General features: G+C 50.5%; 1 protein-coding gene and 1 pseudogene across 2 annotated transcripts; one reads left to right on the top strand and one right to left on the bottom strand.

Annotated features, from left to right (window-relative positions):
• Nucleotides 1-829: 829 nt before the first annotated feature.
• LOC107526755 (cytochrome P450 4A11-like) lies at nt 830-6,328 on the top strand (annotated as a pseudogene).
• A 4,480-nt stretch (nt 6,329-10,808) lies between these two features.
• Nucleotides 10,809-25,596, bottom strand: CYP4B1 (cytochrome P450 family 4 subfamily B member 1). 2 transcript variants are annotated; one of them, XM_016199338.2, is made up of 12 exons: nt 25,417-25,596; nt 17,597-17,738; nt 17,371-17,415; nt 16,709-16,836; nt 15,781-15,905; nt 15,327-15,478; nt 15,069-15,175; nt 14,104-14,294; nt 12,443-12,576; nt 11,599-11,663; nt 11,416-11,498; nt 10,809-10,992 (listed from the first exon to the last, which is right to left on the bottom strand). In XM_016199338.2, the coding sequence occupies exons 1-12, from the start codon at nt 25,594-25,596 to the stop codon at nt 10,809-10,811; spliced, it is 1,536 nt and encodes a 511-aa protein (XP_016054824.2). The 2 variants fall into 2 exon arrangements, with proteins under 2 accessions (XP_016054824.2, XP_016054826.2); XM_016199340.2 differs by lacking the exon at nt 17,371-17,415.
• Nucleotides 25,597-25,941: the final 345 nt, after the last annotated feature.

Raw genomic sequence — 25,941 nt, 5'->3', positions numbered from 1 at the left:
GCTTTAAAACACCATTCTCTTCATTTAGTCTTCTCCTTCCCTGGGTGGACCCAACCCACCATTCATTCCTCCAGTAAAGGAATTGTACTGTTTTCTGACTTTACCTACTAGATTGTGCACTCAAAAAATATTTGCTGAGTGAATGAATGAATGAGTATTTCTATGCTGTTCTTAGGAGAAAGATTATTGTCCCACCTACAAAAGGAGAAACAGGCTCAGAGATTATCTGCTGCTGACTTCATATGTAGTGGGCCAGACCTGAGGCTGAACCTCCTGAGTATAAGGTCAGTGCTCTGTCCACCCTCACATTCCCCTTGGGTCACAACTGAGTAGGGGACTGGGCCAAGCCCTGGGGAAAACTTCAGGAGCAGGTAGGCAGGCAGTTTTGGAGATCACAGGGAAGGATTCTAACCCCAACTCAAACTGTTAATGGCTGTTTTCTGCTGGCCACTTTACCCATCTGTGACCAACTTTTATCTCTGAAATGGAAATGATAATTAAATACTGTAACCACCCCTACTGAACATTTGGTGATCTAGACTGTGATTTCTAGACCTCAGTGTTCATGTGTTTTGCTTTCAGCTGTGTCCTAGGATCTGGCATACTGACTGGCACATTAACAGGTCTGTTCAAACAACTCATAAGTGGGAACGAAATGACAACTATTGTCGCTGACAGCTGAAAAAGTTTTTCATCCTGTTCCCATGGATCAACTCTGGTGGCTAAGCTCTGCCCTTCCCCCTCCCCCTCCCCACAGGTGGGTGGGACAAAACTTCCAGGCTGGCCTGAGGTGGTCAGAGACAGTCAGCAGCCTAGACACCACTGCAGCATGAGTGTCTCTGTGCTGAGCCCCACGAGGCCCCTGGGCAGTGTCTCTGGGCTCCCGCAGGTGGTATTGTTGGTTGGACTGGTTCTGTTGCTGCTCAAGGCAGCCCAGCTCTACCTGCTCAAAGCTCTCCAGCAGTTCCCATCCCCTCCCTCCCACTGGCTGTTTGGGCACAACAAGGAGGTAAAAGGGAGCGGGACAGGGGAGAGGGAGGGCAAGGAGGGCAGGGCTCTCAGCGTGGTCATGGTCAGCAAGTCTGTGGGACAAAGCCTTGTTGTGTGAGAAGCATGTGTCCTCAGGGTGCAGAACCAGTTTACCCCTCAGGCGGTGGCTCCGCATCCCGTGTGCTGGTGTCCTCAGTCTGTCAGATCCTCCTTCCTTAGATCGGTCTGCAGGCTATTTTGTCAGCCCAGCACTTTGAGGACAGAGCTGTTTCTTCCTGAGTCTCCCTGCTCCAGGCTCACAGACCAGAACTTCTAGATGCTTCCCTGCCCATGTCCACTCAACTCCATCCTCTCTGCCTGGCCCTGAGCTTGCCTGGCAACACAGACATCAGTCCCATGGATCCCTGCCTGTGGAGGTTCACAGCCTGTGGAGATGATAGGAATTTAAAGAAGGTATCAGGTTCCAGGAAGAGGGGCTCACCCATAGGGTGGCTGGGGGTAATACCAGGTGTAGAGGACCGACCAGCTTGGTGGGCCTGAGACTATGGGAATTTTCAGACTAGTGGTTGCAGTGCTAACATCCTGGCAAGTTACTGGCACATATGAGCAAGAAGCTTCCGAGATGGTCTGAGTGAAGGAGCACTGGCATCTGAGTTGCACCATTAAAAAGAAGCTCTTTACCTGCCAGCTCTCACTCTCCAAGCCCCTGCCCTGGGAGCTGCTTGGGACTGAAGATATCATCCTCCATTCTTTGCGTTCATCCCTAGCACAGGGCCTGACACAGAGGGATGCTTGACGCAGGAGTGCAGGCTGACCGAGAAAGGGGCAGCTTGCAGGTTGGGTGGCCCGCAGTGCTATCCAGCCAGCTCCGTCAGTGCTAGTCCCTGAGGCGAAGCGCACAGAGCGAGAGGAGGGGCTGCCTGAAGAGGGGCTCACCCAGGGTTTGAGGGTTGAACAAGCCCATCCCTTAGGAGATGGGATGCTGCAGAAACCTGAGGCTTCTCTTTTTCACAGAAGGAGGCCAAGCAATTATCAGGTCAATGGAGCCCCAAATGGGAACTGTTCATATTAGCCACAGAGAGACAGCCAAAGACTTTGTTGTTCATGCAAAGTGTGGTACTAATGACTTCCAGATGATTTGTTCCTTTGGAGAATCTGTGACTTTTGTTGATGCAGTTGTCACCTTTCAGAGCTAAGATTGGACAAAAGGAACCACTAAAATTCCTCCAGTGACTTTTCCGTACACTGATGGCGTTAGATGATATGTAGACTCAGTAAGTGGGGAATACTATTTCCATAACTAGTATTACTCATGGTGTGAATCGCCTCTCAAATCCTGCTGGCCTGAGAGATACTGCAGCCAAATTTTCCTTGCTTTTATAATACTGCCTGAGATTTTCATTTATTCAATACCTCTGTTATTGGCTAAGTTGGGAATTGAGTGCCGCATGTTGAATCCAGATGGAAACTAATCTTTCAGGCCAGATGACTAGTGACAAGGTGGGCGGTTAAGCATATGGGCTCTGTTGCCCAGCTACCTAGGTTGATATCTCAGCTCTGCCATGACTTCCAGCCCACTCGCTCTATGACTCGATTTCCTCATCTGTAAGTTGGGGATGATGATGATAATGATAGCACTCAGGTGAGTTCCTATAATGTTAGAATTGTGCCTGGCAGAGACCAAGGGCCACCATTATACTCACTCTAATTTGTATGAATGTAAAATAATATTCATGCCTATGAAGAATAAGCATGTTGAAGGCGCAAACCCACTGCATTCAGTAGGGATGGAATCTGACAGGGACTATGGAAAAGGGAACTAACATCTTTGGGATTCAAACAACCCAAACAGATCCATTTCCCCCTATGTCCTCCCTCAAAAACAGGTGTACCTGCCATGGCAGCAGAGCCCATATCTGAGGATGGTCTGTGTGCCCACATTATTACCTGTCCACTTACTCTCTTTGTGTCTCCCTTTTCAGAAATGTCTTTGTAGCTGCAGTTCCCGGAGTCAGCCAGGTGAAGACAGCTCCAGGGCAGTACTGCCTGCATGGAGTGGCTGAAGCCTGGAGGCCAGGTGAGCACTGGATATTTGCCTACAGGGTTGTCATCCCTGACACCAAAGGTACCATTCCCTCTACAAGAGCCTCTACTGGTTCTGGTCACACATGCTCAGGGACAGACGGCAGTCCCAATGGTTGACTGGAGGGGTGACAGAGCTATGGATGCCAAAATGGCCCAGAGAGGAGAATGGAATGCAGAACATAGTTTAGCTCCCTTGAGTCCCCAAAAGGAACTAATGACAGTGTCCAGCAGCAGGATTTTTGGGAAGTTGATGGGCATGGGCACCACGCAATCAGAAAGAGGGCATGCTACTGTGCTAAAATGGGGTCTCCCAGGCCCCTGCTGCTCTAGTAGGAGGGGATCCTAGAGGACCAGGTAACATAGCTGGGGTGGTAAGAGGTTCCTGCTGGTCAGTCCCCACCTTAGATCAAAGGAGAAGGGCAGACCCAATAATGCACATGACCTGGGAGCATAAAGTCTCCTCCTTAAGTACTTCAAACAGGACACTGCTCAGGTCCGAGCAGGGCTGTCTGCCCACCTGCACCCCCACTTGAACATGAGCTCCATGATAGCAAGGACTTGTGTTGTTCATTACTGCATCCCCGTAACTGGGATGGCAATTGACCCAAAGTAAGTGCTCAATACATAGTTATCAAATACATAAATGAGTGAATCCATCTACTCATCTGCTCATTTATGTACTTGTTCATTCACTATAGTGGAAACATTTTGGGATGTCTTCCCATCCCACCTGCTCTGAGATCTCTGCCTCAACATGGGTGAGCCCCTGAATGCCCTCTTCAACCTCAGCCACAGTTGCTTGTAGCAGGGGAACACCTTGGCCGTATTACAATCAGATTCTCTGATAGGACCCACAGTGCCACTCAGACACAAATGTGGTAGTATGGTAACAATCCGGGAAGGGTACAAGTGCTCAGGTGCACCCAGCTCCATGAGGACAGGGACTATTGTCTGTTTATTTGTGAGTATATTGCCAGCTTCTAGAACTTATCAGGTAGAGCCCCAGTAAACATTCGATAAGGGAGTGAATGCATGTACTTACTGAGAGAAAGAATGAGAGACTCATTCCTGGCAGATCTCCAGTCCCTGGATCTGCCCCTCCAGTCCCTGCTGCTTCCTGCACCCTTGGGCTCTGCAAAACACCCTGGGACTCTCAGCAACCTGGGCGTATCTTTAACAGTTTCCTCATTCTTCAGCCAAACAGGATAAAGCAATAGTCCATCCCTAACCACAGGTGTGCTTTGAACATTACATAATTGTACTACTTTGTTAGGGCTGTTTAACAAACTGGATGGTTAAAACTACAGAAATTGAGTCTCGCTGTTCTAGACTAGAAGTCCAAAATCAAGGCGTTGGCAGCGTTGGCTCCTTCTGAAGCTGTGAAGGCACCATCTGCTCCAGCCTCTCTCCTTGGCTAGTAAACCATGATATTCTCCGTTATGTCTCTTCATATCATCTTCTCTCTATGAGTGACTTCTTCTGTGTCCAAACGTCTCCCTTTCTATAAAAATAGTTATATTGGATCAGGACCCACTCTAATGACCTCATTTTAACTTAATTACCCCTCTAAAGACCCTACCTTCAACCAATAACTCAAATATAAGTCTGTGGAAAAGGCTTGTACACTACTCAGTCCATAACTGAACATTTATCAAGCTCGTACTATGTGTAGGATTCTAAAGGCAGTTTTGAGTGAGGGGCCAACCAGAAGCCAGGATCTGACCTTAGACCAAGTCTTGATGAAGAAACAGAAACCAGATCAGAACTTGGCTCATCAGATATAGTTCTAAGGTCCTAATCACTGCTGATAGATCCAGAATTACCTCCCTGGGGCTGTCCTAACCTTCACCACCACTCCAAGCTCTAGACTTAAAGAGAAGGGTTTTACTGATTTGTCTTTCCCTTTGCTGACAGTTCCAAATGGACCAGGAGCTACAATCGTTTCAGAAATGAGTAGAGAAATCCCCGTGTGCCTGTCCTCTCTGGCTATGGGGGAGCAGGATCGAATTCACTGTTTATGACCCTGACTACATGAAGGTGATCCTGGGAAGATCAGGTGAGAATGAAACCTACATTGAGGCTAGAGCAGCTCCTTCCTCTTGGATATATGCCCTCGGGTTGTGAAATCCCCAAAGAGACTTGTAGTTTAGCCAGACTGAGATGATCTCTTATGTAAACTTCCCCAGATCTGAAAGAAAATTTTCATTCTGCCATGAATTCGGTTTGGCACGTCTAGCTGTTGCCTACCCTGGGTCGTGGGATGACTAAGGCCCCACAAATTGTAGGAAGACTGCAGACTTCTGTGTTTTCTCTGGCACTGAGGATAGAGCCTATATTTCTGGCGGGTTCACCATCTTAGTCCTGTGGGTGTTCTGCTGCCTTCCTGAGCCCACAGTGACGGTTAGAACAGAGAGACTTGGGGATGGGAGGCATGTGGGCAGTCACTCGAGACAAATAGCCAGCTGACAATAATCAGGAAGGGATGGCAGCCCATGGTCTGGATGACAGCTGTCTCCTGGGGACTGCCTGCCTTGTTTGGTCCCCTCCAGGTCCGTATAATGCCCTTTCTTACCTTTCAGATCCAAAGAATCTGGGTTCATACAGATTCCTGGCTCCCTGGATAAGTAAGTATGTGTAACCAGGACTGCTGTTCACCTGACAGGTGGATTTAACATGATCTATCTCTTTGGCTCACAGAAAACAATAGGTAACCACCACCCTCATCTCTGAATCAAGCATCATTTCTCTCCTAATAAAACCCTCACCCCTTCTGGGTGGTGGTGAGATCCCCCTGAAGAAGCTGAGTAGCTTCTTCCCGCCACTTCTTAGAGCTTCGTGCAGCAGTGGACACATTCACGTTCGAGGGCCATGACACCACAGCCAGTGGCATCTCCTGGGTCCTCTATGCTCTGGTTGCGTACCCTGAGCACCAGCAGAGGTGCCCCAAGAAGATCCAGAGCCTCCTGAGGGATGGTGCCTCCATCACATGGTGAGTGCTCGGGAGATGGGAGAGCCCTGCCCACTCAACTAGACCAGGAGCCCTGTCTGCCTGGGCCCTGCCTGCCCTCAGGTTGGGTTTCACTCATTTCAGGAATCACCTGGATCAGATGCTCCACACCACCGTGCGCATCAAGGAGGCACCGCGACTCTGTCCGCCTGTACCACTGGTCAGCAGAGAGCTCAGCTCGCCCGTCACCTTCCCGACGGACGCTCCTTACCCAGAGGTGTGAACTCACCACACGCAGTGAGCTAGGCGCTCTGCAAGAAGCCAGGGCAGATCAGACCCCCGTGTCCTAGAGCCGTCCTGAACCTCTCTGCTCTTGTTCCTTCACCATTAAGTGGATACTTACTTTGTAGTTTTGATGAGGAATATAAAATGCCTGGCACAGAGTTGGACCACAGCAAAAATTCAATAACTATGCGTTCCCCTTTCAACTCAGAGAGAATAATTCTCTTGGGTACATTGTCCTAACAGAGCCCATCTCAAACCTGACATCACACGAGTAGAGCGCTAAGCCTGTCCTTCTCCAGGACCAGCACCCATCACATGTAGAATCCTGCGGGCCTGAGTGGGAGGCTAAGTAATTCCATCCGACAGCACTGATGCTGTGTGATTCTAACACCCCGCGCTCCAATCCCGACTCCAGATTGCAGGACTGCAGGGGCAATTCTCTCTACATGGTCACATCTATTTGAATATCCCTCATATCTGAGGCAATGTGTACATAACTCCTTTGTGACAAATGCAAAGAACTACAGTACATGCCAGTTGATATAATACTGACTCAGTCCACAGAATCTTCTTCACAATGAGATGTTGGACTCTGGGTGGGGCTTTTGGAACTTCACTCTAAAATTCTAAGTCTCTGAGATGTGAGGGTGGCAGAGACAATCAGACAGGGGTAAGAGTAGATATTGTTTTTCTCTTATGAGATCTAGGCAAATGAGGGAGATTAGGAAACCCACAGCCATGTGTCCGATGATCCAGTCTCTGAGGAGCCCTCAGGTTAATGGCAGACAGCAGCTGATGACTAGATCTGAGAGCCTGCCATGGTCGGAGGCCACCCCTCGCTCACCTTTGGTCTGAATCCCAATCCTGCCACATCCTAGCTGTGTGATCATAGGCAAGTTACTCAGGCTCTCTGACCATCAGGTGCCTCATCTGAACAATAGGAATATGAGTACCCTCCTTGGAGGGTTGTTGTGAGGATTCAATGAGTTAATGCATAATCCCCAAGGGCTCATGGACGGCACTTGACAAATGTGAGTTTTACCTTGAATTCCTCCAAAAAGTAGGCCTTCAATCATTTCTTGCTTCTGAGTCCCAGGTCATGGGACTACTCCTAATGTGCACACATGTGCTTTGCCATGTCTACCTCACCTCTGCTGCAATAGAGTGACTCTCACTGTGGCTCCCACACTATTTGTGCATGCATGCTCCCTGCTGGCATGAGTATGATCAGTTAACTCTCTTTTCCCTGCCCACAAGGAATCGAAGTCTCACTTAATTTTTATGCCCAATCCGAAGGTGTGGCCCAACTCATATGGGAGGAAGTACAGGCTCATCTCTCTTCCAAGGCTTGGGAACCTTTTTTCTGCCAAGGGCCATTTGGATATTTATAACATCATTCACGGTCCATACAAAATTAGCAACTTCAAACTTAGCTGTGAAAAAAGCTGCTACATTTATTGAATTTTGAGTCCCGCCTGCAGTTGCCTTGACAGGGCCAGGCATTCCCCACCTCTGCTCTTGACCAACGCCTCCTCTTGCTTCCACCCCGAGAGTCCTGTGCCCTCATGGATTAGAAGGAGGCGCTTGGCCCTACCTGTCCCGGCCCTGGTGCTCTCTCCGCAGGTGTCTGGCCCTTCTTTTTGCGCTGGGCTCTGATCTGCACAGCTTTCCTGCCCCCAGGAGGATCAGGGTGAGGCTCCCTGTACCTGGGGGGATGGTGTCACCCGGTGCACATCCCAATGACTGTGACTTCCTACATTTACATGTGATGTCTGCAGTTATGCGCTTGTATGTTGGTGTGTTGGGAAGGAGGCCTGTATCTATATGCACGAAAGAAAGGTGGCACTTCAGGGCATGACACAGAGACTTTATCCACTGACTTTCTCTCAAAAGCAGTTGATGGTTCTTAGTGTTTTGCTTTTTGCCAGCGTTGGACTGTGTAGACAGTGGGACTATGGTATATAAATCCCGCTTCATGGAAAGAATTTTGCCTACTGGAAATGTCATGGTTATGTGAATGTTAATATGCATTCAAACTTTTGTTGGGATGGAATGCAAAAAAAGAGAGGCACGTGTTGGTCCGCAACTCTTCAAACGGCTCTTTTCCCAATGGCCACCCACAGTTCAGTGTTGGTCACTGCTCTATCATTCAGTGATTCTGGTGTTTTCCTCACTTCAGGAATAATTCTCAGAGTTAAATTTTTTCATACCAACTAAACTTCAGATTGCTTTTCTCAGCCATCAGTAATATTAAAAAGAGGTGGTATTTTCCCTCTTCCCACAGGGCAGTCCAGCCACTGCCTTTTCTACTTCACTAACCTGCCACTCCCTCCACCTGTGATATTTGCATGTGTTTGAATTTCTAGCCACCACCCTTGTCCTAACTGTCCAAGCCCTGATCGTGAACGGCGCACTAGCCGTTTGAAGAGAGTTTCACGCCAATGTGGACCTCTCTAATTTTGCAGACTATCCTAACAAAAGTTTGTATATTAATTATCACATAAGCATGACTTGTATATTGATATTCACATAAGCACGACTACTTTCCAGTTGGCAAAATCTTCATATAAGGTGGGTTTTATGTACCAAAGTCCCAAAGTCTACACAGTCCAACACTGGCAAAAAGTATAAAAATGAGAATCACTGCTTTTGAGAGAAAACCCAGTACTTTGCACATGACACGTAGCATTGTAAAGGTTCCTGGTGTGTAAAATATAAAGCATACTTGAAATAGCTGCTGAGCCTGGCCTGCGTAGCTCAGCGCTTGAGCATTGACCTATGAACCAGGAGATCACGGTTCGGTTCCTAGTCGGGGTGCATGCCCAGCTAGGGGGCTCGATCCCCAGTGGGGGGCATGCAGGAGGCAGGCAATCAATGACTCTCATCATTGATGTTTCTGTCTCTCTCTCCCCCTCTCCCTTCCTCTCCCTGAAATCATTAAAGATATTTTTTTAAAAAAGAAAAGAAAAGAAATAGCTATTGAGCTGGACGAGTGTACTCCAGAGCAGCTGCTGTTTGAAAACCTGCAAAGGCCACACAAATCCTCCTGTGAAATAGTAACTTCCATAAACTTTGTACCTGGTCACTAGAAACAAGCTTTTTTTGAATCCATACATCTGTGAGTTCTTCAAGTGGTGAATCAACTTTCACAGAACAGGATTTAGGTCTTTCTTCCAGAGATTCATTGGCTCTAGTATTTGGTTTCTTCCAGGATTGTCCTTCCTCAGTCCTTGGCTGCAAGTCATGTGGCTGCCACCAGAGGGCAGGAGAGCACCAGGCAGCTCAATACCTAGCTCGGAACTGGTTTTCATTTTTCTTTTCTATTTTAATTTACACTTTCAATTCAATTAACTTCGTTCAAATATAAACGTATTTCTTAAGCCTGTCTCTTTGTGCCAAGTCCTATGCTAGGAGTTGGGGAAGCAACTGTCCCTGCCTCCAGGAGTTCACAGTCAAGAAACAAATACCTCTACTCAAGTCAGACATCACTCAATCATTCTTTCACTCACTCATTCACTCATTGAGCATATTGTTGAATGTTCCATGTTCCTTGCACTGTCCTGGGCACTGGACGGTGATACATCTTTGAATAAAACATTAATAATGTCTTGGGAGTCTGGAGAGCAAGAGGTGCCACCAGCAGAGGGATGAAGACAGCATGTCACTGGACTCAGACTTGAACATGAGACAGGCAGAGGCGGAGGGAGGGCATTCTCTGTGACCTCAGTAACATGAGCTGAGTCAGGAAGGGGAGCTGGCCAGGTAAGAGGTGAGTGAGGCAAAAGCCCATGGAGGGCTGTGATGCGAGCTGAGGCATTTGGACATGTCCTCCCTGTGCTTGGGGGCATAGGAGGGGCTGCGCTGGGCCCTGGCTTCAGTGTAGGGTTGGGGAGGCAGGGAGACAGAAAAGTCCAGGTGAAGAGGCTGACAGGTGTCAAGGAGGGACATTTCTTCAGTATAATAGGAAGGCTACAGAAGCTGGTTGACTGAGGGGATGGGGGAGAGGCAGGAGTCTGGACCATTCATTGGGAGCAGGTGGTGCAACTAGTTGAAGGTCAGTAATCCCTGGTTGCCCCAGGAAGCTCCCCTGTTGCATTTCATGTTGAGTGGGTGAGTGCCTGGTCTTAACCATGAATCCCAAGGCACAGTTTCCATCGTAGCCACTGTATCACCCATTCTGGAATGTAAGTCTCTGCTACATTTTAGAAAGAATGCCGATTATGGTAGAAAAAGCAAGATTCTCGAAGCAAGTAGGTGCTCACCACATGTTTGTTGAATGAATGAGTCAGTTCTAGAATACATGTAGGGTAAGCATTTATAGACACACTGTTTCCATGGCACCACCCTCCAGGTGACTGTCTACGCTGGCACCTACTCCCGTTCTATAACACAAGCCTGCCAAACACAGGGAACCACAGTGGCTCCACAGTCCAGCCTAGAAAGGGTGGTGCCCAGGGGGAGGTCACAGCCTGGGCTGTCTGGGGCCCTACTCTTGACAGGGCTACTTCCCAGAGCCCGGGCCCAGTGGCTTCAGGTGGAGGTGGATGCCATTCTTGGAGCGCAGGACCAGCTGGAACACCAGGATGGGTGGCCGCAGGGGGTCCAGGGAGAACTCAAAGCGATGCAAGCAGAGGGCCGTGGCCACCTTTACCTCATTCATGGCAAACTGCTGCCCGATGCAGTTCCTGCAGTGAGGAGCATAAAGAGGCATCAGGCTGTAGGTGTCTGGAGCAATGACACGCAGCGCTCTCAGCGGCCAACAAACACCAACAGCTATTTTTGGATGAATAATTGGCTGATGGATTGATCAACGTGGGCTTAAGAAACAGAGCTTGGGATCATGGAAGGGTCCCAGACTAAGTCAATCCACATTGGGGGTCCTGGCTTGGGGGTCTCTCTTGGGATGACTCACCCACCCCACCACCTGCTAAGGGCATGAATATGCTGATGGCAAGAAGGCCCCTGGAACTTAGCCTGCTTTAGAATCACCACAAACTCAGCACGGTCCCCATCATCATGGAGTTCCCCAAAGTGACGCCTCACCCATGACATCGTCCACCCTCCCCTACCAAGTCCTGAGGGCCTGGACATGTTTGGCATCTCCTTACCTGGGCCCAGCAGAAAAGGGCATGAAGGCGAAGGGGTGGCGTCCAGTTGAATTCTCAGGGGAAAAGCGCAGGGGGTCAAAGACCTGAGGGACAGACCTTGCTTAAATACCTGTCAGGTCCAAGGGGCGGGTGACCCCCACAACCTCCCTCCCCATCTGACCTCCGGGCGCAGGAATGGGATACCTCAGGATTGGGCCACACTGCGCTGTTTCTGTGGAGGGCATAGATGTGCAGAGAGATCAGGCTGCCTGTGGGCAGAGCACAGGGCAGGTGACCAGGTGGTCCTTGGACAGCCAGGACTCCCTCCTCACAGGCCCAGATCCCTCATGCCTGCCTAACTGGGCACCAGCCCCTGCCTCAGCTCTGCTAGTGACAGAAGGTTCAGGACAACCCTCAGGACATCAGCGTGGTTGGATCATCACACCTACATCCTGTAGCGCCAGCACTGAGCAGAGCACCCAACACAGACATTTGTGGAATGGAACGAAAAAGGACTGAACCCACCCCCATGACTAGCAGGGCAGGCAAGGACTATTACACACTTTCTGCTTTCAGTTCACTGACTCTCAAGGCAGTTAACTATGGTATCATAACATTACACTAACCATAGTAGCCACTACCAGTCACTGGATGCATATCACGGGCTAGATACAGAGTGGAACACTCTAGAAAGCCCCACATGTGGGTGGATGGGTTGGCACTGCACAGCACCGTAGTCTATGTGAATGGCGCCTCCTGAAGTTCTTCAGGGCACAACCTGCATGGCTAAATGTGACAGCTCTAGCGAATTAATCCTGACAACAGCCCTGTAAGGCAGGTACTCTCCTCACCACCATTTCTCAGAAGGGGAAGAAGAGGCTTAGAGGTAGAGAAATTTACTCATGTTATAGAGCCAGGACTGAACGCAGGCCAAGCCCAGAGCATGAGTTCTCTGCCACGGGTGCAAAGGTTCAGCCAAAGGCACAGAGAGGGTCAGAGAAGCATCCCCGAGGACTCGGGTTCTATCCCCAAATCCACGCCATCGCACCTGCAGGTAGAGAGCGGCCATCCACGAAGCTGACAGGCTGGCTGAGCTGGCGGTACACCTGGGGCACAGGTGGGTAGAGGCGGAGGCTCTCCTTGATGCACATGGTCAAGTAGGTCATCTTGCCCAGATCATCCCTGCCAGCAACACAACCCGTCTTTTCTGGAGGTGGGGAGAAACGGGGTCCTGCGGAAAGGCAGGCTCCAGCTTCCCCCCTTCACTACCATCAGGCCCCCAAGGGTCGGAGGCACACAAGTGCTCCAAGTGTTCAGGCCACACTGGACATGGGGTGACCACTCAGGCCCAAAGGTTCTGACTCTACTTTTCTCCATCCGTCCTTCATCTTCACTACCGGGAAGGGGAAGCCCAGGACCCTAGAGATATGTGTGTGTCCAGCCATAAAAGAAAAGGTCACTCCTGTGTCTCTCAGAGCCTCATAGAAGCCCCACAAGAGACAGTTTTGTAGGTTCTGCTTGGTTTCCCCTGTGGAGCTGGAATGGAAAGGAACAGGGGCTAATATTCATTGGTTGAATGAAGTAATAAATGCATGAACAATGACAAGCTCAGATACATATTATATATATTATATAAGATATATAATATATTTTTATTATATATTATATATTATACATATAAATGATACATATATTTCTCTTTTCCCTTTTGCCACTAGGAAGCTCAGACCCAAATGTTAGGTCCAAATATAACTACTGTGCAACACCTTATTACTTAGCCTTTAGGTGTTCCTCCCAGTCCTCATTTTTCATTTGAAAAATTTTATTGAATACGTATCCTTTGAATTGCTTCAAGGTCTGGATAGAATGAAGGGAAAATAAATATTTCAGCTCCCTGCCTCCAGGCTATGTTCACTTCGTTACCCAACTTAGAATGCCCAGCTCTCTTTCTCCCTTTGCCAGAGTTTCACCCCTTCATAGAAAGCCAACTTAAGCCTTACCCCTTCTGATTTCTCTGCCTGCAACATGGGGGGTGGGGGGGGATGTCACTCTTCCATTTTCTCTGGCTTTTTAGTTATGTGAGTTAGTTTCTCTAAAAACACCCAAGGGCAGCAAATTGGCTCCTCCTTTTCCCACCTACACCCCCAACAGCAACTGAAACATGACTGGACACCCTGGAATATTTCCAACATCCAATCAATAAAAATAAGTAATGGAAACTTCATTCCCCAAATCTTAGGCCCTGGAATTACGTGTGTCTCCCTCAAATGAATCTAAACTTTCTCCCATCAACTGAGCATTTTCTGCACCCCTGCAGGCTGCCCAGCCCAGGTACTGACAAGATGGGAGAAGGCAGGGAGAGAGGGATGTGAGGGCAGAGGTGTGAGAGGTCCCCAGAGAGCCTGCTGCAAAGAAAGGTCAGCATCAGCGGTGGTGTGCCAGAAGGGTAGTCAGGTTCTACCCTCAGAGCCAACACACACGAAACTGGTCTCCTGTGGACAACCTTCTCTGCGTTGCTCACGTATAAAAAGGCTCTGCTGTTGGAGAAGGGGCTCACGGTGTGTACACACAATGGAGGTAACAGGGCAGCTGCTGCTGCTTTCACCTGATTTCCAGGGTCACCATGTGTGATCTGCTATGACACCAGACAGCATGGGTACAACCTGGAGCTGAGCAGGACAGACTGGGCTCCCCTGCAGCCTCACTCACCATTGGAGGGAGTCCCTGTCCCCAAGGATCTCACGGACCTCTTCTCGACAACGATCCTGGTGTTCTGGGTTTAGGGCCATGCAGTAGAGAAACCAGGAGATGCTGGTGGTGGTGGTGTCATGGCCTTCAAACATGAACGTGTCCACCTCAGCCCGGAGATCTGCATCTGACAGCTTGATCCCGCTTTCATCCTGGGTTAGGGTAGGCATAATGGAACAAGCCAAGGCATTTGAGGTAGGGACCAAGAAATACTCATAACAGCAGCTGTCAAATGAAGATCCGAGGGAGATAGTGAAAGCTGTGCTTCAGAATGAAGGTTAGAACCTTCCCTCAGATTTCTATCTGATCTCCCAAACTTAAGCTTGGATGCCTCCTACTCCAGGAAGCCTTCCCTGATCCCTCTGGCCAGTGACCTGTGACCTTACCCAGCCTGGACTGCTGATCCTGCTCATTTGACACACAGAATGCAACCTGACAGAGGAAGAGATCTTAGTCAACATCCACCTCCTCTCTTCTCCACTAGACTGTAAACACCTGGAGGGCAGTGCCAGGTCCTTCTCATCTTCTGCATCCCTAGCACAAGAACTAACCTAGGGGCATGGCTCAGTGAGTTTATGGAGTGGGTGAATAAATGAAAGAATGAGTGGAGTCTAAGATTCTAAAACTCTAAGGTGCTGAGATTCTTCAGGGTCTTAGAAGTCTAGAATTGGTCATCAGGCCTTCTGGCATGTTACCCAGGGTCCCTGCTACTATACATCTCCCCATTACCACGGCCAGCCACATCCTGCACCTCCCCACCCCCGAGCCTTTGCTGATGTGTGTCATGGGAGAAGGAACACATCATATTTGCCAGGGAAAGAAGAGGAAAATGCAGCTAAGGGCCCCTGCAGCTGTCCAGTGAACCCTGTCCCAGGAGAATGGTCTGGAACCAGTTCTCAGGGCAGGGTGGGCACTTGTGCACTCACCCGAGCCCCCAGGAGAATGTCCAGGAAATCTATGTGCCTCAAGTTCTGGATCTTCTCCTGTTCTTTCTCATCTTGCAGGGCTGCCTTCCGTTCCCTGATGACTTGGTCTGTGCCAGGAGTACAGGGTGTCACTACCTGGGGCTCATCCTCTGCCCACAGGCGAACAGAAGTCCCGCATGCGCAGCATCTCAGGGGTGCCCAGGGGAGCTAGATTAGAACCTACACTTCCTGTGGGCGGGCATTGCGGGAAAGGCCCACCTGTGTGGTCGTGGGCCACCCGGCAGGCCCGCAGGAAGCGGCGGCCATGCGGGGTAAGCCAGTAGATGAAGTCGTTATGGTGGTGGAAGGTCTCGAGGCGCTGCTGCATCAGCAGAGTGAGATCTCTGACTGCCAGGTAGTAGGTATTGTCCCTGTGCAGCAATGGAAGGGAGAGGGGTGCTCAGACACTCACCCACAGCACAGCCCCAGGCTGCCTCATCCCAGGAATCCAGCCCCAACTGCAACACTTTCTCCCTTCCTCTCCCTGCCATTAAGCCTCCCCACTAAAGACAGAATCTCTCTCCCCACCGTGGACAAGGCCCGCTCTCCACAAGAAGGGGTTCCCTGGGGCGAGACCCTGTCTCCTCTCGGACCAGGGCCCAGGAGTCCTGCCAACTCTCCCCTCTGAGCTAGCCTGGGTTGAGACTGTGGTCAGCTCCAAGTGCCTTCTGACCTGTGGCTCAGGCCATTGTGTCCTTTGCCAAAGGCGCACTTCATGAGTGTGTCCAGTGTCATGAGACCCACATCAGGGGAGATGTCAAAGCTCTTGAGCTCACGAGCCTTTTCCTCCCATTTGTCCTGGAACCCAGAGAGGGGAAGTAATGTGGGGGGTTAGAAGGCTGCATGTCCCACCTCTGCCCTCCAGGACCCACAGCCTGTTCTCCCTGCCAGGCACCCAGCCCTTGGTCTGCCCTCCCTCCTGCTGGAATATGGGGGTGGGGGCAGGTAGGGCTTCAGGCTCAGAGGGCTTGGAGGTAGGCCTTGCACAGCACACACAGACACTTTCTCCCTGTCAGGGCAGCTGATCTGGAAGGAAATTAAAAGGCCAAGAGGTGGTGAGCTGCCTCGCACAGTCTGTGTGTAAGTCAGCTCATAGGTAACACTGGGGGTGGAGTCTCCTCCAAGGGGAAAGACTACCCCAAATAACCTGTGGGGAGTATCCAGCCCTGACGTGCTGAGCCTGACCCCAATCCCTTGCATCCCTTTAAGAGATTACTTGCCAATGGTGTTGCTTTAGGCAGTTGTGGTAGAGAGGGAATGAGGAAACACTTTGTAGATATGAATGGACATCCCCATGTTCCCAAATATAGGCACCCCTCATTCTGCTCCAGTAGGAGCCTTATTGGGTCCCACAGGAATGGTCTGTGAGAAATGGCTGGGTCTCCTGGTGGAGACAGGGGCCAGGGATGCCTGGCCACTTGGGACTCTGCACCTAGTCAGCACACAGCACACAGCAGGTGTCAGGTATAGCAAGGCCTGGCACTGCCCCGGGCGGTAAGGGCCTCAGCCATTCTCTTTACTGTCCTCCTCCAGGGAAAATTGGGGTGGGGAGGGGCTGGCCAGCAGCCACAGCTTCTAAGAGCTTGGCACGTGGAGCTTACCAGCATGGCACACGTGGACTTGGCAAACACCTTCACATAGGGCTTCAGCACATCATAATGGAAGCCAGGTGTGAGCAGCTTGCGGTGCTGGAGCCACTTGGGCCCATTGAGGACCAGTAGGCCTTTCCCTGGGGAAGGGATGAGACGGGGAGGGCTAGTCAGTCCATACCATCCTGCCCCATCTCTGGCAGCCTGGGGCCAAGCACTCCCACCCCACCCCACCCTATTCCTCCCCGCCCAGCCTCACCTCCCGATCCAGCTCTGCCTTCCAGTCACAGAGCCTCTGGTGACACCAGCCTTGGGCCTCCCACCATACCTTTCCTCCATCCCTTGCCCAGGCCAGCACCACCTGTAATATCTCTTAGGATCAACTCTAGTGCCACCCCCTCCAGGAGGCTGTTTCTCACACTCAGATTTTCCAGATCCTTTGCCCTGCCTGTCCAGGGGGAGAGACACACCCAGCAGGAGAAGGCACCTGGGCCCCACTTCCCTAGCTACCCAGGAGCTCTCCTGCCTCCTCCTCTGTCTCCTTACTGAGCAGATGAGCTTAGGAATGGCACATGGAACCAGGTGGTCTGTGGATGGATAACTGACTGAGTGGGGACCGAGCAGGGAAGTATCCTGGTTACCCAGCACCAAGGGCAGGGAAGATGACCACTCACCAATCCACTCGAGGAAATAGTCATATACATCTGAGGCCTTAGGGTCTGTAGGAGACAGAGAAGACTGGGTCAAGCCAGGACTAGGTGGTTACCAAAGGAGGCTTATTGATAAGCACAATGTGAACCTCAGCTGCCCAGACTTAGGGTACAGGCCAAGGACTCCTCCCCACGTTATGCCTGAGCCCTTTGTTCTCAGGAAGTCCCGCCCTCTCCCAAGAATGCTCACCCCCTCTGCTGTACACAGCTTTGGCATAGTCAGGCTCGTAGATATTCAGAAAGCCAAGGAATGGCCCAAACCAAAGTGGGTGGGCATAGGGGAACTGGCGGGTCCAAGACAATATCTTGTCCAGGTTCTCTGTCTGCTGTACCTGTAATGGTGATAGAAGGCCAGGCCACTCAGGAACCCAATATTACCAGCCACACCCGGAGCATCCCTCCCTCCCCCAGCTTGTCACCCAGTCCTGTCCATCTCTGGGCTCAGTACCTCTCCAGCCCAGAGCCACTGCTTTAAGTCCAAGCCACCCTCTTATTGCACCTGGTTAGCTCAACAACCCCAGACTGGTCAATCTGCTTCCATCTGGTGCCTTCCACCAACCCTCTACTATACTGCAGTCAAAAAGAGATTTATTTTCAGCATTAAAGCTTTTCATTAGAAAAATAATACCAGCTTGTTGTGCAAAAAAAATCCACTTCGATTCCAGCCCTATTACATCATTTGACACATTTTTATTGAGGACCAACTATGTGCAGGGCATTGCCTAGATATCTCAAGGGAATGAGGCAGACATGGTCCTGCCCTTTCATTCTATGGGGAAGGCTGATAAGAAACAAGTAAACAATTAAGCAAAACGACTCAGACAATAGTAAATGGGAAGAAGGAAATAAACACTGTGCTACAAGAGACTAACAGAGGGGACCTGCTTGGATAAGAGTGACCCAGATGGCCCTGCCTGGCAAGGCTCAGTCGTTGGAGCATCGGCCCTTGCACCGAAGGGCTACGGGTTGGATTTCTGGTCAAGGGCATGTACCTGGGTTGCAGGGTCAATCTCCAGCCCCTGTTGGGGGCCAGCTGGAGGCAGCCAATCCACGTGTCTCTCTCATACACATTGATGTTTTTTCTCTCTCCCCCTCCCTCCTTTCCACTCTCTTTAAAAATTAATGGAAAAAAACATATCCTCAGGTGAGGATTAATAACAACAACCAAAAAAGAGTGACCCAGATGGCCCCTGGTTGGAGATGACATTTAAGGTGAAATGATAAGGAGCTGTCCATGTGAAGAGTAAGGGAAGAGCCGTCCAGGTCAAGGGAACAAGTACAGAGGCTCTGGGGTGGGAAAAAGCGTGGTGTCTCCCAGGAGCTGCCTCATGGCGGGACGGTGGCCTGAGATAAGGTTGGAGGGATCATTCAGAGCTTGGTGTGTGCTCTCTGGGAGTTTTTCTAACCACATCTACTCACCCAGAGGTGTTTATATAAAAATAGAGTATATAATACTTTTCTAAACCTGCCCCTTTTTCATTTAATATATCTTGTCTTCCTTTTCAAATAGTACAATTAACTATCCCTCAATATTTTTCATAACTACATAGCGTTCCACTATAGGGATGCACCATTTTGTATTTATCATTTTTCCTATTTTGAGAGGGTCTTTCAAATCCCTCAGTGGCCTGCCCTGGGTCTCAGAATGAAGCCTGAGCATCATTTGTGAGGAGGGATAGCCATGTGCTGGGCCTTCTTCTAAGCACCTTACATCTTGACCTCATCTAGGCCTTACAGCCCCTCTACGAAGCCCCATTTTAGGGGAGAGGAGCCTAAGGTAGAGACCTGAGGTTGCTGCCAAGGACTGCACGGCTTGTGAGGGGAGTGGAATGTGAACTAGGAAAGCTGACTCCATGGCCTGCAATCGTCAGAGCTTGACAGACCTCCGCTTGAATATGGATTTCCCCTATTTTTAAGATGTGTGAACTTGGGCAAGTGTTTTAGGCTCTCTAAATCTCGCTCTCCTCGTCTGTAAAATGGGGATGATAATACTTAGCTTATAGAATTGCTTGGACATTAATGAAATCTTGCAGGGTGTGTGTGTTATTGGTTGAGGTCTTGTGACATTCAAGGACCCAGGGCTGGATCCCGCATAAGGTGAGCCCTCGATAAGTAGTTCCCTCCCCTTCATGCCTACCTCTCCCCAACATCTTCCTCCAAGCCTCCTCCCTGCATCTCCTGGCACATCCCACTCCCAAACGCCCACACCTACGTGAAGGATGTGCTCTGAACATGCCGTAAGATACTTCCACCTGTGGGTAAAGGACTGACCAAACCTAGCCCCCAGTCACATGGGAAGCTGACCTTGGCTTACACTCTCCAACTCTGTTCCCCTGGACACTTGATACCAGCAAGATGTCAACTGTTGTGCTAGGCATCGTGGCTATGGCAGAAATGAACTTTGGCTGGTAAATAACATCGGGACTGGGAAGAACCTGAGTGAACTATAACCGCCTAATGGGGCACATGCTTTGGGCTTTCCTGAGTGTGAGTGCGTGGCCCTTGCAGGAACCCTGGGGCAGTCAGCAAACACTGCGGGTCCATGGGGCTTAGGGATTCTAAGACAAGGTAGGCCCCCACCCCCCAGTGTGGGTCTCATCTCCTTGCCCCGGCCAGCCCCCAAGGAGCAGATGGCTGGCTGCCGGCTGATGTGGATGTTGTGAGGATTGCCTGACACCGCCTTGCCAGTAGCTGCTCATATCCTCGGAGAAGACTGATGCCAGCTGTGCCTATGGCAGCCTTGCATGTCCAAATGTTTAAAACGAAGCCGACCTCCTGGGGCGTGGCATCATCTCTGCACCTTTGCTTAGATCACTCCTTGCTCCACATACACCCTCTGGCTGAGTATTGCTTGTTCCTTGGCATCAGCCTGAATGTCCTGCTCCAGGAACCTATCTGTCCTCCACTGCCTGAAATCTGCTTCCACTGGGCCCCTCCCACACCTTCCCATGATCTGCTGGGTGTTGTAATTGCTGGCATCCATGACCAAAAAATTAATAATATTAAAATTGGCATTCATTGAGCATTTAATGTAGCCAGACACTGCACTAATCCTGCCCTACAAATTCTTTCATGTAATCCTCAGAAAATTAAGATAGACACTATCATAATTCCCACTTTATAGATGAGGAAAGGAAACTTGGTCACATGGTGAGTTAGCAAGGAAACTAGGATTCGCACCCAGGACCCCTGGATCCACCCTGGGCTGTGAGTTTCCCAAGTGCACAGATCATATCTCCAGGTGGCATCTCCAGGTCACCGTGGAGCTCAGCACAGGGACTTGGAAATAGTACATACTCGATAAAGTGGGTGTTGAATGAGTGGAGTGGAAAAAGGAAATGAAGGAGAAGGAAGACAGGAAAGGAGGGGAGGGCACACGCAAAGCATCTGGCTAATGTCAACACTGGCCAGAGGCTGTCAGTCTCTTAAGGAAACAGCCAAAAGTCTTGCTCAATTTGGGGAATAGGTTTGGCAAATAGCATTGCAGATTTTTGTTTTTCCCAGCCAGCCCTAACCTACCTACTTTGGCTAATGTCCTGATTTCTGCATTCTATCTCTTGACATAGGAAATGGACGGGAACAGATATGTATCAATAACCTCCTATATGCCAGGTGTTATGTGAGTGGATTCATAGTCACTCCCATTTTACAGATGAGAAAACTGAGGTGCAGAGATGTGAACTGACTTGCCCATTGTTTGTAGATTAGTGCTGCTCTAACTCAGGTGAGAGTCCCCACATTCTCTTCTGCACATTGAAGTCTGTCAGGGCTGCTGTATTCAGGGGCATAAATTGTGCACCTCACAGTCCTCGGGTGTTGAGGTCTGTGCAAGTGCTCGCCCTGTCTTTCCTTCTTGCAAAGTTCCCTTTCACAGTCCTCACCCACTCAACTAATCCATGTATCTTCCAGGAAACAGCCTTGAAGGACGCTGAGCATCTGATAATGTCCGACCCAAGCCACTTTCCTGAAGGGCCCTGGGACTGGTCCTGGCTACTTTGATCTCCAACCACCTGTCCTTTGCCTTCTCTGGGGCTCTTCTCCCAGGCCCTCTGCAGAGTCCAATGTCATCTCCCCATAGATCTTCTCATTCACTGCCTCTGAACTTACTGTCATTAGTTCAACCTGGAGGGGGCAGGCTGGGGTGGCAGGTGGTGTATTTTCACTGCCCTGGTACACTCAATGTCAGAAAGTTTATCATTACACGAAGTGATAAGCACCATCTCCATCTACCAGCAAGAAGGGACTTCTGGTGTCCCTGCCTCTTTTCTGCCCCCTTCCTGGTTGGCATCCCTGGAAGTGCCCCCTTCTTCCTGTGTCTCTTATTTTTCCATCTGACCTCCTGGGTTTTCCTTCCCAACTTACTTTCTGATCACCGTGACTGCTCCCCTTCTCTCCCTCCCTCCCAGGTTGAGGGAACCCCAGTGGACAGGGGCAGAGAGAGGCTTAAGTCACAGAGAAGCCAGACTCACAGGATCTCAGGGGTGGAAGGAGCCCTAGGCTTACCTGGTTCATCTCAGCTCCACTCCTTTCTACATCAGCCATGAGTGTGCCCTTCTACAGCACCCCACCAGGCCCGGAGACTCGGACCTCATGCTGACTATGTCTACAGCTTGAACCAGCATCCCGGCTCCCCATGCCCAGCTTTCTCCTACGCGCCCTTGATTGCCCCAGGGACCTGGTAAGAATGAAGACAGCTTTTGGCCCCTGGTTCCATTCTGGAGCTGCAGCCCCATCAGAAGGGATAGGGTGTCCTCTCTCTTAGGGCAGGGGGAGCGTCACAGGGCTGCCTGGCCAGCTTCTCTAAGTTACACAGCTGGTCACCTGCCCTCTGCTCTGTCCATAGGCAGCCTGATCTCTCTGCACCGGAACAGTGCAGTGTGACCCAACGCTGAGGCACCCCATTCCTGGGTCCAGAGGTCAAATGGGGTGGGAGGCTGTGGGGATTTTTAAGTAAGGCCTGTCCTCTCAGGTATCTGACACCCTGTGCTTTTTCCCTTAGAATGTGGCCGGGTGCCACCTTTTCACCTTCATGTCCATCTTCCCTGGGCCCAGGTAAGGGGATGCCCAGCATCTCCATGCAGCCTCAAGGGGATTGCCTTTCCTGGGCCAGGAGCTGGCATTCCCTCTCCCAGGTCAGATTTGTGGGTCCTCCCAGGAGCCCTAACCTCAAGCCAATAATATGGCTGAGCACCCATTATGTGCAAAGTTCCCCCTGGGCCCCAGAGTGGAATGAGCAGGACCCTAAAAGAATAAGACATAACCCCACCTCAAGGGGACACATTCTGAGAATTGAGGAGGATGGCAGGCAGGTGGTCCCAGACCTCCAGGCTACCCCTGAAGACCAGGCAGAGAGAAGGTAATTCTGACGCACATCTCCTCCCTGCCCCAGGCCCTTCCTTCCACCACCAGTCCTCCTCCTTTCCCACTCCCACCATCACTAGGCCTGAGGATCAAACTTGCAGTCACCTTTTAGGACCTGATTATGTCCTGAAGGAAAAGGCAGAAGTCCTGGGTCCAGCTTTGACTCAATTTCTGAACTACTACATGGGTATAGGAAAATTCCTTGCCCTTTCTGAACCTCAACTTTTTAGGGCTGCCATGGTTCCCGAAACCTTAGTAGTGCCAGAGAGCAGCCAGGCCTCCCCACCCTCCTGGTGCTACAGCCTTTCACCTACTGTGTTAGAACCAAGAAGCCAGAGCTAAGCCATGTTGCAGATGTTCTACACACTCTAAAAAAGTGGGTCATGGGTGGATTTGGGGAGAAGAGGCAGCCAGCTCTGACATGGGGGAGGGGAGCAAGGTCCCTCTCGTAGCAAAACAAGCTTGGATGGAGGCAAGAGGAAGTGGAGGGGATGCGAGAGAAGAGGGATCTAAGGTCTCCGAATGCCTCTCATACCACCATTAGGGTCCAACCTTAACCTTCCCATGACCCCCTTCTGTACTTAGCGAAGCCTCTCCCAAAGCCCTCCTGGTTCCTCCACCTGTCTTCTCCATCGTTCTCTCTCCTCTGTTGCTACCCCTCTGTCCTCTCCAGCATTCACCCTTTGCTCACTCAGAGATGCCTGCTCTGAGCTGGGCTTTGTGCTAGGCCCTGAGGGCACAGGGATGAATCAGGCCAGATCTCCATCTCCTAAGGGTCATGGTCTAGTGGGGGAGATGAGCAGATAAACAGAACGTGTCAGCCCAGTGGGACAAGTGCTGAGGCACAGAGCGTGGGGCTGGTGCAGGCTCCTGGTTAGGCACCCCACCCGGCCTGGGTGTTATAGAAATAGATTTGTGTGTGTATTAGAGTCAGGAATATAAGTTTGATGTGTGTATTAGATTTGAAATAAGTAACTTCATCTTGTGTGACCGAGTGTAATTGTGAGGCCTGCGTGCCACGATAAGATTAACACTTTGTAGCCCTGGCTTCCAAGCAGGCCCGCGCTCTGTAGGACCCTGATGAGACACACTGAAGACGCACCACACCTTCAACCCAGCTGTTAAAAGCAGGGGCTTTTCGACCACATCTTTGGATGCTTGTCTGCCCCCCACAGACTTCATCCCCAGCTCCGGGAAAGCTGACCCTGCCTTGCTCTGCCCTGCACCTCTCTAGGAGAACTTCCAGAGGGCTGCAGTGACCGACGCCGTCGCGGCCGCACCCCCAGACCTTGTGTGTGTCTTTCAGCGGATCCTCGGGTGGCCTGCTAGTGCCAAGAACCATTGGGAACTGGTAAATAAACCCTGTGTGATTTGCTTCATGTTTGTCTCTGTCTCCCTTCTTGAAACTTGAATTATTGGCTCGGTCTTATTAAATTAAAGTGTCTCTCGACCCTCACGGTGGTATAGCCACGTATTGGAAGTTAGACCACCTGCGTTTACGTCTCCAGAGAAACTGGGACACTGGGGCAGGGGGCTCTGGTGTCAACTTCCCCTCTAGACAGTAAGCTTCTTGAGAGCAGGGCCTGCATCTGATTTGTCTCCCTGCTGCACGCTTTTCTTTCCTGGGTGTCTCCAAGATGCATATAGGTTAATAGGTCATCCTGAGAGAGGAGTTATTTGTAGGGGTAAAAATAAGCCTGGGCAATCCTCACCTCAACATCAAGTTCATTCCCAGCATCAGCCATGGAGGAGAGACAATTCCTCAAACTGAGAATGGGGGAAGGTACCCAGGAAGTAGAAGTAACTATGCCTCTCTCTGAGCTTTAATATCTGGCATCTATACCTGGGCTCCCAAACCTGGCTGCAGTCCTAACACTCATGGAGGTTTTTAAATTCAGGCTCCTCCTTGCAATATGCTGATTAGGATCTCCAGCTGATTAGACTAGAGGTCAAGAAATCTACTTCTCCCAGTTGATTCCAATGCAGGCGTTCAGAAACCTCTGGTCTAGATCCCCTGAAGGTAGGGAGCTAAGAGGTGTTCCTGACAATGGGTATTAAGGTGGCCTCCCCACCCTGAGGTAACTGGGGAGGACAAGTCATGATCTGAACCCAGGATGATGCCACAGCTCCTGAGCCAGCCCATAGGCGTTGCCAGGAGAACCCCACCTTTGGGGGCATCAACAGCTTAGGTGTCCTAGATCTCTCAGGTGACAGCACTCATCTCTGCCTTCACTTTAATTTTACACCTTAAAAATTGAAATCCTTACACTGCACAGAACAAACAGGACTCTGGCTAAACTTTAAATGAGATTGCTTAATTTTATCAGACTATTCAGGGATTTTGCCCCGATGTTATCACCAAGCCCTTAGCAGAGCTCTTTCTGAACCTTGGGCCTCAGAATAATAGGAAGGAGTCTGTGGCCTGCTTGGGCCCCAACTTTAAAGTTCCCCCACCCAGGCAAACTCAGAAGGCAGGATGGAGGGGGGAGATCCGGTGGGAAAGCTGAATAGGAACCACGGCTCCAAGGATATCATTTCCCTGCCCAAGTAGGGTCTCCCTCCATGCCCCCAGGGGATTGGGCTGGATTCTCTGAAGAAAAAGAGGCATTTTTCTTTCTCTACCCCTCCCTCCTCCTATCCCCCATGTACCTCGAGGCTATGCCCGAAGAGCCAGTGGGCGGGGGGCCCTGGGAAGCTGTCCATCGCTTTGACCAAAAACTGCCTCCGAATCAGCAGACGAATGAGCTTGACGAAGCCTAAGACCAAGATCAGTCCAGAAGCCCACAGGCCCAGGCAGGAAAGGCTCAGGGAGAACAAGGCAGGCACCATGGCTGGAGAGTTGCAGCCACCCAGGCTTCTCCTACTTCCCCTTGTTCCTTTATACTCTAGACTTAGGCACCTTGCCAGTTCCTGCCACAGCCCTACCAATAGCAGCCCAGAGTGGGCAGAGCTTCATAAGGTGGAGATGGAAGCCCCAAAAGTCACAAAGCAGAAAAAACAGCCTGGCTCACTAGTCCCAAAGTAGCTGGAAAGAAACCAGGTGAAGGGCTTCAAAGAAATCAGATAATGGGTATCTTGTCTTGGTTCTTTGCAAGAGCAAACAGAAGGCAATTCTTTGTATAATCATTGCATAAAGACTGCCTTTTCAAATAAGCACCTTATTGTTTCAGGCGC

This window comes from Miniopterus natalensis, chromosome 9 (assembly GCF_054644295.1).
Source record: "Miniopterus natalensis isolate mMinNat1 chromosome 9, mMinNat1.hap1, whole genome shotgun sequence".
In the NCBI taxonomy this organism is placed as follows: Eukaryota; Metazoa; Chordata; class Mammalia; order Chiroptera; family Miniopteridae; genus Miniopterus; species Miniopterus natalensis.
This window is presented reverse-complemented; position numbering and strand designations above follow the sequence as displayed.

What these genes read in the sequence shown, in the direction of transcription:
- CYP4B1 (XM_016199338.2), bottom strand. Translation starts at nt 25,596, where the DNA reads ATGGTGCCTGCCTTGTTCTCCCTGAGCCTTTCCTGCCTGGGCCTGTGG. An exon ending in AGCTGTGTACAGCAGAGGGG is followed by an intron (nt 17,416 to 17,596) that starts GTGAGCATTCTT and finishes TGTCTCCTACAG; the next exon opens with ACCCTAAGGCCTCAGATGTA. An exon ending in CACAATGGCCTGAGCCACAG is followed by an intron (nt 15,479 to 15,780) that starts GTCAGAAGGCAC and finishes ATTGCTGCACAG; the next exon opens with GGACAATACCTACTACCTGG.